Source organism: Leptonychotes weddellii, chromosome 5 (genome assembly GCF_054177405.1).
Source record: "Leptonychotes weddellii isolate Sample4059 chromosome 5, ASM5417740v2, whole genome shotgun sequence".
NCBI lineage: Eukaryota > Metazoa > Chordata > Mammalia > Carnivora > Phocidae > Leptonychotes > Leptonychotes weddellii.
In genome coordinates, this window is record NC_138373.1 from 6,923,099 (window position 1) to 6,938,630 (window position 15,532).

Below are 15,532 nucleotides of genomic sequence, written 5' to 3' on the forward strand. Positions count from 1 at the left end.
CCCATCCATTCCTCTTCACCCCCAGCCACCTCTGGACAAATGCCCACCACCTTGGATGAGAATTCCACTTTATTCATCACCAATAGTGTTTCTGACAAACCAACGATTTCTACTTCCATCCCCCCTGCCACGGACAGCCCTAGTCCTGCATCCCCATCAGCTCTAACTTTCACCTCTACAACTGGACTTATATCCAGACCAGTGGAGGATCTACTATCTTTCAAAGCAGCACAGGGATACCAAACGCAACAATATCATCTAACAGCTCCCAAACCCTAGTCCCTGGTGCTTCTTCTTCAGCCTCAGCTATCCCTGGCTTCTCCTCCGGGCCAGTCCCTGACTCTTCTTCAGCCCTTACAACTTCTTCTGGTTTTTCTCCTCCTCTGTCCTCCCCTCAACCTGGCTCTACCCATGCTCCAGTTCCTGGGTTCACTACCTCTTCAACCCTCCATCCCCTGTTCACTAACACACACACAACTGTGAGGACGACCCAGTCTTCAGCTATGACACCAAGTAAGTCTTTTCGTATGTCACTCTGTGTGCCTCTCCTGTCCATCTTCTCTCATCAACCAGTCAGCTTTGATTTGACCTCTTTGTGGTCTTGTTCCACCCTTCCATTGCCTTCTAGTTGTCAATGAATATCATCCACAGGAATGGTTATTGTTTTTTCTTTTCTTTTCTCTTTTGTTTGTAGGGCTTTTGCTTTCTTCACTCATCCCCTCTCATCTTTTGTTTCCTTCTTCCTCCTTGTCCCTCCTTCTTCCCCTCCCCCTTGGGCTTGAGGTGGTGGCAGAGGGTCCCATCCTCCTCTTTCAGTGTAATGCCTGAATGATGGGTACTGGAATGGGAGCCAGTATTTTTGTCCCTTGGTCTTCCACGGTGACTGATGTGAATTCTACCCCTTCACAGGGCAGTGTCAGAATGGGACCATATGGAATGGAGAAGAGTGTGTCTGTGCCCAAGGCTTCTTTGGTTACCAGTGCAAGTCCCTTATGGACTCCTTCCTCCTAGGTAATGAACTTTTCTGAGATCTGCAGATTGTCCCTATGCTCCTTAACCACTTAAATAGGAAGGCAACGCTGGAAGGATTATCTGCTACCACTACCTCATTGTGCAGGTGGATGAGAAAATACGACATTTACCTAGACCCAAATGCTTAGGTAGAACATAGACCTTCTGACTCCTTCTTCAGGACTCTTTTCACTAGCTCCTCTGCCCCTTGGATCAAGATGTTTTTAACCCAGCCCTTTCTGGAGACCTCTGCTTAGCTCTCTCTGGGTCATGATCCTGACCACTAACTCTTCATGGTGTTCAGAGACAAGGCGCAAAAGTTTCAGTGACTCCTACTTGCCTCCTGGATTTCCACCCACCCTCCTACCCACTTTCTCTACCTCCATGAGACCAGCAGGTAGAGAATTAACCAATCCCAGAAGACATTATTGGGAGGTTGTTATCTCATGCATAATATGGCTATTCCCACAGAAATCCCGGAAAAAGTCAATGCCACTTTAGGCGTGACAGTGAAAGTGACTAATAGGAATTTCACAAAAGACCTGAATAACATATCCTCCTTGGTATACTGGAACTTCACTCAACTATTCAAGAATCAGGTAAGAGAAGGGAAATCCCAGTTTCCTCATTGTGGATGTCCAATGTCATTGAGGATACAGGGGCTCATTCTGACTGACTTTGGAGTTTCTCAGCCCATGGATCCCTTCAGTCTTCCCAAGTCCTGGGTGGGGGATCCTCTGAGAGCCCCCTTCCTTCAGTACCACCTCAACCACATCCTGGGGGAGGGAGCATCCCTATATCTATACTTTTCCTTCCTTCTTTTCTATGAGCTAATTCCATGGGTTCCCCGGGGGAAGGGGGCGCTGGGGCTGCCTCTGAGACAGGGAACAGGGATTGTTGCACGCCCCAAGCCTGTACGAGCTCAGCTACCTCATTTATTTTAGATGGATAAAGCTTACGTGGGCAAAGACTTTCCCCAGTACAGAGGTGTGATCATTAGGAGACTGTTGTGAGTATGTGGGGGGGGGTCAGATTTATAGACTGTGGGAAGCCCCCTCTCTCTGCTCTCTTGTCTTCTCCCATCTTGAATGAGTATCAGTACCTAGCTGGACCAGAAGGGCGCCCAGCCCACAGGCAATACCAGAAGGTTCTGAGCCTTTCATTTATTCATTCATTTATCCTTCATCCATTCAACAAGCTTGTACTGAAAGCCTACCTACCCTGTGCTAGGTGCAGGGAACACAGTGGTCCTGGTTTTCATGGAGCAAAGAGTGGCAGAACACAGCAAAATGGCTGTGCAATATAGTTAGAGTTAATGGTAAGAGACACACAGGGTGCAATGGGAGAGGTTGAGTGCAAGCTGGGTGAGGTGGAGGAAAATCTTTCTGGAAGAAATGACAACTAAGCTGAGGCTAGAATCAGGAGGAGGAACAAGCCAGGAGGAGGGAATTGATGATGAGGAGCCTAGAGGTGAGAGAGAGGAGGGTAGATTCCAGGAACATAAAGAACAGTTGGCAGCTTGAAATCATGGTGGGAGAGGAGGTGGAAAGATGACCCGTACCAAGTTACTTAATCTTTAAGCATCCGTAGTTTTGGCCCACGTGGGAAGGTATCTGATTTGCACTTCAGACAGCTCAGTCTGGCTGCAGGACTGAGAATGGGTGGACAGGGGTTGGAGATTATAGTGACCTGGACCACAGAGGTGACAATGCAGAAGAAAAATAGTCCAGTGTGAAAGGTCTTTAGGAAGCAAGACCAATGGATCATAGGGATTTGATGGGTGTTTGGAGAGAAGGAGGGATGATACCAGATTTCTGGGCCACTAGGGGTGTGGAGTGCCCTTTGCTGAGATGAGGAAGGTTAAGAAGGAGGGGGATGGGAAAGAAGATGATAAGTGGGCCGTGGGGAGTCTCAAGTGCCCAGGGCCCAGCCACACTGAATGGCTGAGTAATGGAGCGGCATGTGGTGGAACATGTAATAGAAAGTATCTGCAGCAGAGACATTGTAAGAAGGTTTCCCTGGATAGAAGTTGCTGGAAGCCCTGGGAGTAGAGCAGATGGCCTGGGGATGGTCACAGCACAGGGACTAACATTTCCCAGGAAAGAAGCATGGGAAGCACCAGCATCTAAGGGATAGGGAGGAGAAGCAGAGTGGCAAGAAGTAGACAGAAGCGTGGGAAGGGAGCCTGGAGGGTGTCTTGTCCCAGCAGGGAAAGAGAGAGATCTTGTCAAAGGCCCATGGGGTTCCATGCCTCAGCATCCTCTACCCCACCCTCACCCCCTGCCCAGTACCAGCTCTTATTTCCATCTCCATTTTGGCACAAGTTTTTGTTGTTTTTGTCCTCCTGTGTCCTGTTTCTGACTGTCACAATGGCTGTGACTGGTGACAGACCTTGTCTTAAGATCTCTCAGTGCCCCATTGGCCATCTAACAAGGAGCTTCTGGGTTGGAATCTTGTATTTCTAAAGCGACCTCATGTTTCTTCATTTCTAAAAGCATGCTTATTTGGTTTTCAAAATATAATCCAACAAACTCTATTTAAAATTTTTAATTTAAAATATTTTTTATTGTGGTAAAATACCCATAACATAAAGTTTGCCATTAACCATCAAATGAATCATTTTAAGTGTACAGTTCAATGACATTAAGTACATTCACAGTGTTGTGCAACCACCACCACAGTCCATCTCCAGAACTTTCTCATCTTCCCAAACTGAAACTCTGTACCTTTTTTTTTTTTTAGATTTTATTTATTTATTTGAGAGAGAGAATGAGAGAGAGAGAGCATGAGAGGGGGGAGGGTCAGAGGGAGAAGCAGACTCCCCGCCGAGCAGGGAGCCCGATGCGGGACTCGATCCCGGGACTCCAGGATCATGACCTGAGCCGAAGGCAGTCGCTTAACCAACTGAGCCACCCAGGCGCCCACTCTGTACCCTTTAAACAATAACTCTCAATTCCCCCTCAAACCACCTCGGGCAACCCCCATTCTACGTTCTGTCTCTATGAATTGGATAACTCTAGACACTTCATATCAGGACTCACGTAAATACTCATACAGGATTTGTCCTCTTGTGACTGGCTTATTTCACTTAACACAATGTCCTTAAGGTTCATTCACATTGTAGTATGTGTCAAAATTTTCTTCTTTTGTAAGATTGAATAACATCGCATTGTACTGTATACCACATTTTATCTGTCCGTTCATCCATCAATGGACACTTACTTAGTTTGCTTCCACCTTTTAGCTATTGTGAATAATGCTGCTGTGAACATGGGTGTACAAATATGTCTTCAAATCCCTGCTTTCAATTCTTTTGGTCATATGGTAATTCTATTTTTAATTTTTGGGGGAACTGCCTTACTGTTTTCCTCAGTGGTTGTACCATTTGACATTCCCACCAACAGTGCCCAAGGGTTCGATCTCGCCACATCTTCACCCAAGAGCCTTCCATTTTTAGGAATGAATTTCACCCAGTGGCATTTATTGTGATCACTGATATTTTGGAATCTTAGATTGTTTGACCCTGCAGCCAGCTTCCCTCCAAGACGTTAACTGTTGGAGGGAAGAGTCTCTAGTCTGTCCTGCCTCTGTATCACACAGTTAATTGTCTCTCATCACCCCTCTTGCTTTGTGGGCCCCACTTTCTGGAAGGGTGGGAGACCCAGGGTGACTGATGAATCACCGAGTCCTGGTTCTAGCAATGGCAGTGTTGTGGTGGAACATGATGTCATTATGGAGGCAAATTACACTTCAGATTACCAGAAACTGTTTGAAAACCTCACTAAAATCATAAAGGTCAAGATTATGAATGAGACCAAAAGGCTATCTGGTGATTCTGAAGTGTGCAGAGGTAGGCCCACCCAAAACCCCTTGACGAAGGTGGGGAAAGGATGGGAGGGGTCCCGTAGGGTGGGCTCAGCCTCTCCCCACCCTGCATGTCTCCTCTTTTCTGGAACTCCAGAAGCCTCCCTATAGGGATCCTGAAGCCAGGCCTGGGTGCCTTCCCCAGACTCTCCAGTGCCCCGAGCAGCTTCTCCCAGTCTCGGGCTCAGGTTGTCCCCAGCCTTAATGCCCTCATCTGAGCCTGCTTACAGGCCCAGCCGCATCTAGAGATGGGCCAAGACCCTAGTAGAGCAGAGGGCAGTGTTTCTTTTCCACCATGCTTAGCAGCCTCCTCACCTCTGTGTTACGATGAGGAAGCCACTACTGTGAGCAAGACCGTGAAGCTGGGCTTTGACCTGCAGGGTAAACAGCTCCATAGGTTGGTGGGTGTGGGTGGGGGGCAGAGTGTGGGCAGTAAAGTGGGGGCTGGGGGCGCTTTAACCAGGCTGATGCTTGCTGCCCACCCTTCACCCCCAGAGCAATGCACTCAGAAGGCCGCGAAGGACTATGCCCAGTTCTATTATGTGGATGAACTGGATGGGAAGCTGGCCTGTGTGACCAAGTGCACCTCGGGGACAAAGTTGCAACTGAACTGTCATGAGGGTGAATGTCAGCTGCAATGAAGAGGTCCCCGCTGCCTGTGAGTGTCCAGCCCCCCTAAGGCCAGTGCCTTAGCCAACTGGTGACAGACCTCGGACACACACTGGCCCTCTCTGGTGGTAGGACTGCACTCTCCACCACAGTCATGGAACAGGGGTGAGGAGGGGGAGGCAGAGGGGGTCAGGCAGAGCTCACAAGGTGCCTCCTCTCCCATCATCCTTCTTTGTTCTACCTGGGTGTCCCTTCACCTCTCGCCCCCATCAGAGGGAGGAGTGGGTGTAGGTTACAGACGTGGGCATCCTAAGACTTGAGCGAGCCCCTTCCCAAGAAAGTTCCGGTTACCAATTTCCAAATCTATATGTATAGATCTCTATCTCTCTCTTTCCTTTTCCTTTCGCTATCCTAGCCACAGTGCCATTATCACCTCTAGCTACAGCTGGGGCACTAAGTTCGGGAGAGCACAAATTAAAGCATAAAATATAAAATTGGTAACACGCCCGTCAAGGTGCCAGCTAGAGATTAGATGGGTGGACATCAAGTGTCTGGGAAGAGGCATCCAACACTCAGATTCTGAAGCCTGCTCTGTAGTAGGGGGCCCCCCACCCCCTCACTGCCCCTTAAGTGCTGGGGAGCCTCCTAACCTGGGTCCCTCCTAACCAGTGCCTGCCCTCTTGGAGGGAGAGCCAGTTTCCTGTGCTTTGGCATTCATCTTTTTTTCTTTTGGGAGACTGGGTGTGAGGGATGCTAGTGGACTGGCCTGATCTTCCCTGTGTCCCCAGATGCCCGGCCTCGGACACTCACTGGTACTGGGGAGAGACTTGTGCCTTGAGCACCAGCAAGAGCCTGGTGTGCGGGAGTGTGGGGGCTGTGCTGGTGGTCACGGTGGTGGTCCTCACTGTCTGCCTCTGCCGATCCCAGAGAAAACTGCACAGGTGAGCTTCTGGGGCCGGGCCCAGGGATGGGGGACCACAGTTGGAACATCCCAAGGCTCTGCTCCTTCCAGCTCAGCATTCGGAGGCCTGAGGGCAACCCAGCCCCTCTCAGCTCTGGGTAACAGCAAAAAGCAGCCTGCTGATCTGATCTGATCTGTTTGGCAGAGAAATGCATCCAAAAACTTGGGTCCTGAAGTTGGATTCTGTAAAGACATTACCTGGTGTTAACCCTTTGGCTGCCACAGAGCCACACTGTTGCTCCAGGACACCGGGGGATGAGCTGTCCGGCGTCACTCCCCCAGCTGTAAAATGGGGGAAAATCTACCTGAGAAGGTTGAGGAGCAATGAGCACAGCACCTCTGACTGTCAGAGGGAATTGCTCTGGCCCTGGTCCAATGCTCCCATCTCATAGATAAGGGAAGGAGGCCCACTGAGGGAAGGGCAGGCAGGTCACGGTGACGTTGTTTTGTTTTCTGCTACTGCCCTGGGGACAGGCCCCTCCCTGACCCAGGGCTTGGCCGTGACAGCCCTTTCCAGGAGCCAAGGGTCAGGGCCCTCTAGGCCCCCTCCGCCACCTCCCTGCCCCCAGCTGCTCACGGCGTTTCTGTTGGCAGGCAAGAATACAATTTGTCTGGAGAGTGGCATGGAGAAGATGTTCCTGGCAGCTTCCAGAACACAGGCATCTGGGAAGATACTTCTCACCCGGGGGGCAAGCTCCTCTTTTCTCAGCTCCTCTCTATCACGCCCGTCTGCGTGTGGCCCACACTCACCGTTTCCCTCCTCCATGCCAGACTGTACCACTGGCTGGAAGGTTCCCCTTGCTGGGGCTCTGCCTGTCCTAATCCCACTCTGTTTCCAAGATCTGGTTCAAATACTGCCCCTCCTTAGAGCCTCCCGTGTGTTCGGACTCTTCTGATTCCCAGCTGGCGTGGAAAACCTCCATGTCACATCTGCTCTGATCTCTCGCTGAACGGAGATGAACGATCTCTGTCCCCCACCATCCCTGCTCTGGGGCAGGTACTGCCCTACCAGTTCCTCCTGGCAAACACCATGGAGGGGCTACAGGCCTGGCTGAAAGCCGGATCCTGCCCCCAGAGAGCAGCCCCTGTGAGAGCATCAGATGCACACACAGTTAGTGGGAGGACAGGATCATGCCCTGAGCTCCAGGGGCATAGAAGGATGCCCGACCCAGCCAGGGTGGGGTGGGAAAAGAAAAGACTGCGGAGGGGGACATCACCCGAGCCTGTCTGCCGGCTGGGGGAGTGCTGTGAGCTGGTGAGTAAGCCGTGTGCTTCTTGCTTCCAGAAACACTGATCCCAGGGAGGTCGTGGAGGTCTCTGTGGGCTGTGATGGGGGGGGACACACTGGAGGGGCTTTAAGAGAGGGAGGCCAGACATGCATTTTGAGCAGCTCACTCAGGTGGACTTGAGGGGGACCTCAAGTGGGAGACCAAGGAGAAGGCTCTGCAGTCATGCAGGGGAAGGAGGATGTGGCTGAGTCAGGGCAGTGGGGATGGGAGGAGTGGACAGCCCCCAGGGAGCTGGGCGGGGCTTGTCCCTCACAGGCTGGGAAAGGGAGAAGGCCCGGATGTGGGGGGGGGGCACTACCTGGAGGGGGCAGAGGCAGCAGGTGGAGGACACAGCTGAGTACGGGGAGGGGTCTCGGCCAGTGGGCAGCTGGGAGTCGTCAGAGAGCATGGAGGCAGGGGAGAGAGCAGGATGAAGGGCAGAGTACCTGGGAAGACCTTGGAGGAGGCAGAGAAGAAACGGTCATGGAGGCTGAGGAGGGAGGAATGTGCAGGACTCGGAAAATGGCTGCTGAAAACCCGCCAGCTACAAGAGAAGATTCTGGGTACAGTTTCTGCTTGCCGCGGTTCCCATTGCTGGAGGGAGTGTGTGCTGGTGACCCCCGAGCAGTGCCTTCCTCCTGTTCCACCCTCACCCAGGTCAGCCCCAAGCCTGCCCATGGCAATGACTTTTGACCCCGAGGCACGCGAGGGGCTGTGGTTCGCTTCTGTCCTCTCGTCACACTGGGCCAGTTCCCCGGGCACGCTCCGGAGCCACCTCATAGGATGGATGGGCAGTGGGAGATACTTTCGGGAAAATATGGGACTGACTCTTCAAACCTGTCCCTTTTACTGGAAAAGGCCCCCGTCTGTGTCTCTCCAGCCTCCCCCAGGCTCACTCAGCCTGGCCCCTCTTTCTGCAGGTAAGAATCTGAAGGAGGACTCATTCAGCCTTAAAAACATCTACAGCCACTTTTGGCCCTCCCTAGAGAATGTTGACCCTACCACAGAGGTGACTCGGAGTCCCTCCCCGGCTAGGAGCTGTTCCCTTCCCCTCAGCCCTGCCACCCCCCACTCCCCGGGGCTGCCTGGGGAGGGTGGGCACCCTTGGTCTAGAGACAGCTAACTTCCGTGGGATATGGCCATTGCTGAAGGGCCCCCGTTGGCCTCACCTCCTCTCTCCACTCCCCCCCCACCAGCTCCACATCCAGAGGCCCAGGGTGGTGACAACTGCTCAGTGAGCGAGGCAGGGGCTTCTGCCCCTCATCCAGATTTGGACAAGATAGCGGCAGATAGAGAGCCCACCACAGTGCTACTCCCCCACCTCCCCTGTTGATCAAAAGGAAACAGACGTCAGAGCCCAAGGTGGTCCTGCTCAGCAGGCTGGTGGGCTTGGCCCAGCCCCTGCTGTGAGCCTGCCTCTCCTCCATCACCCTCTATCCAGGAGCCCCAGGGCTGCCCAGACACCCCAACATCTTTGCTCCAGTGACTCACCACTCTGGAATTTGCCTCCCAATAAAAGAGCAAGGTTTAAAGTAGAGAGCTGTGAGTTGTTTCTTTCTCTCTCCCTGCGGGGGCCTGGCTCCCCACCTGGGGCTCCAGGGAGCCCTTCTTGGGGAGAGCACTCCTCCCAGGATTAGATGCCAAATCTGGACATGGGACACTCACCACTCTCAGCCCCTTCCTGTGACCACATGTCGAGCAAGGAACATGGACCCCCCTCTTCTGCTCCAGGCCGGGGCAGGATCAGGCCCACCTCTGCCTGAGGTCACTGTGGAAGACGAGCCTGGGATCAGAACTTGGGGGCCTCAGGCCCAGGGAGTGAGGAGTGGGGGCTCACAGAAGGCTAAGGAGTGAGCTCAGCCTTAGCTTTGCTGACGTTGGGCAGGGGCAAGGTCACTCCGGATGGCCATGGAAGCTTGTGCCCTCCTGTGAACTCGGAGATAGATCTCTGGGCCTACAGATCTAAGAAAGCAGCCATCTCAGAGCTGGGCACTGACCCAGGTGTGGCCATGATTTGCATCCTGGTGGGGTACACACAGGGCCAGTAAAGAGAGCTTGACAAGAAGGGAGGGGAATGTCCTTACCGGAGGCTGGAATTGAACAACAGGCGCCCTTCTCCTCTGGGGTTCAGGCCCAGCTGCTTCTCCTTCACCCTCTGAGTCCCTCCAGGGGTCTTCTCCGTTCTCCCAGGCTGCTCGGGCCCCTGTGCCTGCCCCTCTATCGGGGTGAAAATTCTGATGGCCCGTGTGCTTGTTGTGTGCTGCCTGGAGATGGAAGGGCTCCCCTCCCTCTGCCCTTTGGCCTGAAATAAAATCCGCACCCCCCCTCCCCCAGCATGAGAGCTCATACACTGACTCAGATGGGCTGGCCCCAGTTCGCCAGTGTCTCAGGGATCAAAGGGCTCTGGGGCCCATTTATTACTGGGGTTCCTTGGCTGACATTCATTTTGCCCATTCTGGCGAGGGTGAACAGCAGGTGCGCTGCCCTCTGAGCTCCGATGTTGAGATTGGCGATCAGGATGCTCTGCCTGCTGCCCCTTGTCCTTCAGCTCCTATCCCGCCCTGTGGCTGCTGGGCACGGTGAGTGAACCCCAGCCTCGCCTCCTCTCCTGGGTCTGCCCAGGCCCGAGGGAGGGCTGCTTCCTGGGGGGCACAGGTGGGGGTACCCTCTGCCTGGAGCTCAGCCTCGTGCCCCTCACCCTCTCCTTCCCTCCCTGGCTACATGCGGTTTTGGGGTGCATCCAGGTTAGTCTCTCTGAGCCTGCTTCCTCCCTAAAAGGAGATAAGAGGTGAGACTTGCCAGGGCCGGAGGATTCAATGTAATACTCCCCGCACAGCCCCTGGCATATGGCAGATAGATGCTCGGCTGATGTTAGGGTCTGTCCTTACCCCTTGGATGTGCCCCTCAACCCCCTGGTCACCTCCCACCAAATGTCCAGGCCTTCTTTTCATGACGGGATAAATGCTTGAAGTCTCTGCTCTCACTCTCATCCTGGCCATTTCTGCATCACCCCACCCCTGCCTTGTGCCCCGAGGATGTCCCATGGGCTGTCAGGCATCCCAGTATCAGGAAAGGGGCCACTGCTGTAGCCAGATGGGCACAAGATGGTGCTTTGGGAGCCCCAGATTCTAATCCTGCGGTGAAACAGCTGTGTGCCAGGGGGCAACTCAGTTCATCTCAGGCCTCAGTGTCTTCTTTTAAAGGACATGGGTTGGGCCCACTAAGGGTTCCATGGCCAAGGGGACTGGGCTCAGGTTGGCAGAGGATGACAGGGGGTACTGGTCAGACCCTTCAGGAGTTCCCTCTGCCATTCGCCTGTCCCCAGAGAGAGAGGGAGGGGAAAAGCCAGGAACCAAACTGCCAGCCTCAGGTTCTCCTTCCCTGAGATGTCCTCCTGGGATGGCCTGGCTGGGGTGGGAAGGGGACTTGGAGGCAAAAGTCGGGGGGGGGGTGCTGATGCTGAGCCTGTAGATGGCATTCAAGTTGCCATGTCCTGGCCTTTGTCTTGCCCTGAGCTCACTACACCAGGAGCAGTAGGGGGGCTCCTGGTGCCCTGGCCCCAGACCTTGGGCAACTCTTCTCCGAAGAGGGAATGGGGTGGGAGCGGGGGAGAAAGTACCTGTGAGCATAATCCTGGAGCCTGTGGCCTCTTTGGCCCAAACCCACCCACAGGAGGTAGGGCCTTCTCTAGGGACCAGCCTGACGGCTGACGGGGCAAATGAAGAGGATGGGAGGAGGAAGGGGGGCGGCAGTCTGGGGCAGGGTGGGGCAGTGCTTGGCTTGGTCTAAAGGGCTGGTTCACTGACCTGAACCTTACCATGATTTGGCACAGACTCCCAATGTGACAGCACCCAGAGCTGTCACCTTATTAGTAATAAGAATGACACCCTCAGAAAGATGAATACTTACCATTTACATCGACATGGATGGAACTGGAGGGTATTATGCTAAGTGAAATGAGTCAATCAGAGAAAGACAATTATCATATGATCTCACTCATATGTGGAATATAAGAAATAGCGCAGAGGATCATAGGGGAAGGAAGGGAAAATTGAATGGGAAGAAATCAGAGAAGGGGACAAACCATGACAGACTCTTGACTCTGGGAAACGAACTGAGGGTTGCGGAAGGGAGGGGCGTGGGCGGATGGGGTAACCGGGTGATGGGCATTAAGGAGGGCACGTGATGTGACGAGCACTGGGTGTTATACACAACTAATGAACACAACATCAAAAACTAATGCTGTACTATATGTTGGCTAATTGAATTAAAAAAAAAAAAAAAAGAGTGACACCCTCTTCCCAGGCACTGTCTACGCTGTCCAGATTCTTAGTGACTTACCTCTAATAATGTCATTTTAGGCACCGTGATGTGCCTTGGTTGGGGAAGATGTTTCCAGCTCCCTCTCGTTCCTCCCCCTATCCCCTCCTGGCCTCTCCCACATTCTGCATGCTATGGCTCATTGCATCTCTAGCCTCGGTTGCCCCCTCAGTGAAATGGAGCCTTGCAGACTCTTTGCTCCTGCTCTCTAGGATTCTGTGGTTCCCTTTCTGCGTCTGGCGTCAGCTGGTCTGTAGACTTTGGCATCTGACTCTCCCATGTGTCCTCTCTGGGGACCCAGAGCCACATCCCTTCTCAGGCTACTGGGCTGGGGATGCCTGAGTGGGGCGTGGGCCGCCAGGAAGAGCCTGGTGGCCTTCACCTGGCTCTTCCTGGCAGGCACACCCTCCCATGGCCACGGTCCCTCCTTCCAATACACCCTGATTATATTGCTTATCAGTGAAACACAACATCCTGGGCCCAGTTCGGTCCTGTCCAGCCGTGGCAAGTGCCTCTCACCTCCCACACCCAGTACAAATGTGACAGGCTTGGGTGCTCAGTCATCTCCCTCTGCCCTCTCTCCCACTCCCCATCCTGAGTGCCTTCACCACCCACGTCCTCATCACCATCCTACTGTCAGCCTCCTGAGGGAGTCTAAGGAACATACACTCTAGAGGCTACCTTCCCCCCACCTTCCGTCAACAAGGTCTACCTCCTCTGAGGAGCCTTCCTGGGGGTCACCACAGACTTCTCTCCCCTTGAACCCACTGCTTGCAACTACACGAGACTGGAAAGAGTCTCACTCCCTGGACCACCATAATAAATTAACACAACCCGAGTGGCTTAGAACAACAGGAAAAATCTTGTCTCACAGTTCTGGATGCCAGAAGTCCAAAACCAAGGTGTCAGCAGGTGTTGGGGAAGGAAGGATCTGTCCAGGCCTCTCCTCTGGCATCTAGTAGCTGCTGCCAAGCTTGGCATTCCTTGCCTTGCAAGCACATCATCTCTGCCTTCATCTTTCCCCGGGGTTCTCCGTGTGGGCATGTTCCTGTGTCCAAACTTCCCTTCTTATAAGGACACAGGTTGTTTTGGATCAGGGCCCACTCTACTCCAGTCGTGACCTCATCTTACATAATTACATCTGCAACAACCCTACTTCCGGATGTCATGTTCTGTGGTCCTAGGGGTTAGGACTTCACCATAAGAATCTGGGGAGGGGGACACAATCCAACCCCTCACAGGGGCCCCAGGGGGTGGTGGTTAAGGCACAGAAGTAACCTCACACATGTGTTATGAAGGGATCCCTCTAGCTGCAGTGTGTAGGATTGCTCAGCTTGGAGGCCCGGGTGGGAAGTGGGGAGATGGGGCAGGAGGCTGGGTGAGAGTCCACAGCAGCACTGATCCAGTGGTTTCAGGAGCCACAGCAAGAAGTGGAAACGTCTGGGATACCAGCAGGCCTGGCTGATGGCGCAGATGTGGGAGGCGAAAGGGAAAGAGAAGCAGAGTGTCTTCCAAGGGGCTGGGCTTCAGCAATCGGTAGAAGGCTGCTTGCTCCGAGGAGTCTAGCAAAGAACTCAGGAGTTCTGTTTTGGACGGAGTCTGGGATGTCTACTTAACATCACCTGAAGATGTCAAGTCAAAATGGAAATCAGCTTGCCATTGGGGGTGGGGGGGTGCAGAGCAAGAGACACACATGGTGTGGAGGGCTGTATTTCCTAGGACTGAAGCAAGATCTTCCTGAGTTCTCTGTCCCATGCCCTGAGAATTACAGGTTTTTCCAGTTTGGTTGGTGGGAACAGCACTGTTCCCATCCCTACATGAAAGCCAGGTCTCCTTCCTTCTAATCTTTTCCAGTGGTACTTCTCGGATCTTGGGTAGTTGTTTCATAAGCATGCTCTGATCAGTAGAGTGTGTGGCGGATATCCAGGGGCCCCTCTGTGCAAGTCCGCCTCCCCAGTAATTCTGTCCTGTGAACTCTAGCTGCCTTGGTCTGTCAAGACCCTGACGTGCATCTCCTCAACCCAGGAGATCTGCGGGGCTCCAGCTGCGTTCTCCCTCCTGGCATTCTGTCTGGAAGCCCTCTCACATCAGTAAGCTAGGATCATCACACGGCTCATCTTGTTTGTTTCCTTGTTTGTCTCTCAGGAACCACAGTCCTCTGTTGCCTGACATCCAGTGTATTGACAATCATCATTTCATATCTTTTGTATGGTGATGTGGTTATCTGGGGGCTGGGTGTGGTTTCAGGTAGGAGGGTGAATTCTGATCCCTGACACTCCATCTTGGCCAGAAGCAGAAGTATAATGCTTTAATAAGGGCCTTTGACTAGTGTGTAATCTATTATACATACACGGCCAATTAAATCACTTCCAACATTCCAAGTTACATTTATAAAATTAATACATTACATTTCCTATTGAAAGACTTCAATGGTTTGATTAATAACAAAACATTTCCAAGTAGTCAAGAAACTCCATAAATCTAATACAGTAAATATAGATTTTTAAAAACTTCCCCCAAACCTTCAAGTCTAATACATTAGAAGTACCCAAGTGGTGGATCTTAAGTTCTCTTAAATGGTCTCATACTGTTTACAAACTTAGCAATGTTTTAATGTAAAATGACAAGTCTAAATCAATCGCTCAATTATATATTATAAATTGAAACTACAAGGTTGGCACATTAGGCCAAATTCTCTCGAACATTACAAATATCTTAAATCACAAGTGTGAAGAGATTATTTAATTCAAAGGGTTTAAATTTCTTATAGATAATTAGAGTAAGTGCATCTGTTCCTAGAGCTTAAATGAAGCTCTTTCCCGTATTAGTTAGGATATTTTTGTATCTGCTATAACAAATACGCCCCAAGTGTATAATCGCTCAACCACAAAAGAAGATTTTTTTCTTGCTCATGTAATAATACGAGGCAGACGTTCCTGGTTGGCAGGTAGCTTTCCCTCATGTGGTGATTCAGGGACCTAGGTTCCTCCTTCCTGAGGCTTCACTATTCTCCTGGGCCTCCTTGCCATCTGCCTCCAGTTGGCAGAGCAATGAGGACCACCATGGGAAGTTTCTGAGCTGTCCTGGAAGTGGCATGCTCACTTGTGCTCACGTTCCATTGGAAAGACTTAGTGACATGTGAATACTTACTTTCTTGATATCTGACTCCCGAAGTGGGCAGGGGCTCCCTTTCCTACTGCTGTACAACTTGATGTTGTCCCAACGTCTCAAAATCTTCAAGACCTCATCCCCCAAACCCCGGCCTTCTCGCCTCACCTCTGTGTGAGCTAGGTCCTGACGCTTGATTTCTAGATCCTGAAACAAGCGAGGTGGCCCTTTCCAGAGGAGGTGGGGCTGGGGGTGGAGGGAATCAGAGAGGTTTTGAGAGAATGAAGGACTCCCAAAAGGGAAAGAAAGTTATAGCTCCAGGAGACTAACTTCCCTTTCTCTCTTTCAGATCTCCAAGGGGACAGGTCTGTATGGGATGGAGGAGGGTGTG

The 15,532-nt window shown here is 52.2% G+C and overlaps 1 protein-coding gene across 1 annotated transcript; it reads left to right on the top strand.

Moving 5' to 3' along the window:
• Positions 1-503: 503 nt before the first annotated feature.
• MUC12 (mucin 12, cell surface associated) lies at positions 504-6,704 on the top strand. The gene is given in 9 exon segments (XM_081819176.1): positions 504-513; positions 910-1,011; positions 1,483-1,610; positions 1,956-2,020; positions 4,710-4,861; positions 5,179-5,256; positions 5,371-5,533; positions 6,273-6,425; positions 6,671-6,704. Coding segments are annotated over 9 exon segments (885 nt in total).
• Positions 6,705-15,532: the final 8,828 nt, after the last annotated feature.